The sequence below is a fragment of the Oxyura jamaicensis genome, unplaced genomic scaffold (assembly GCF_011077185.1).
Source record: "Oxyura jamaicensis isolate SHBP4307 breed ruddy duck unplaced genomic scaffold, BPBGC_Ojam_1.0 oxyUn_random_OJ67304, whole genome shotgun sequence".
NCBI lineage: Eukaryota > Metazoa > Chordata > Aves > Anseriformes > Anatidae > Oxyura > Oxyura jamaicensis.
In genome coordinates, this window is record NW_023308461.1 from 1 (window position 1) to 388 (window position 388).

General features: G+C 70.4%; 1 protein-coding gene across 1 annotated transcript in view; it reads left to right on the forward strand.

Moving 5' to 3' along the window:
• The first annotated feature begins 11 nt into the window (after positions 1-11).
• Positions 12-388, forward strand: part of LOC118159114 (protein brambleberry-like) — a 667-nt gene continuing 290 nt past the window's right edge. Inside the window, exon 1 of the mRNA XM_035313740.1 lies at positions 12-255. Within this exon, the coding sequence (XP_035169631.1) occupies positions 178-255 (78 nt within the window). The 5' untranslated portion in view covers positions 12-177. The remainder of the gene's footprint in view (positions 256-388) is intronic.

Consider the following 388-nt stretch of genomic DNA (forward strand, 5'->3'; position numbering starts at 1 on the left):
TTTCGTGCTGCAGGACCCCCGCCATGCTGCCCCCCCGTTGCTGCTGGGCTCTGCTCCTCCTCTGCGCCCCCGCTGCCGGGGGGGCTGCTGGGCTGGCTGGGTTTCGGCACCCCTCCCCAAGAAGGGGGGACCCCCCCGCCCCCAGGACCGCTGAGCCCCCCCCGAGTCCCCTTCGAGATGACGATGGGCGACGAGCGCTTCCAGGCCGAGGGGGCGCAGTGGGAGCTGTCCCCCCTGGACTCCTGCCACCGCCAGGTGTGGCCACGGGGGTCCCCTCGCTTGGGAAATGGGGGGACCTTGGTGCTGGCCCCCCCCCCCCGGTGGCACTTTTGGGGTGAAGGCGAAGTCCTGGTTCCGTCTCTTCCTTTGCTTCTTGACTGCTATCCTA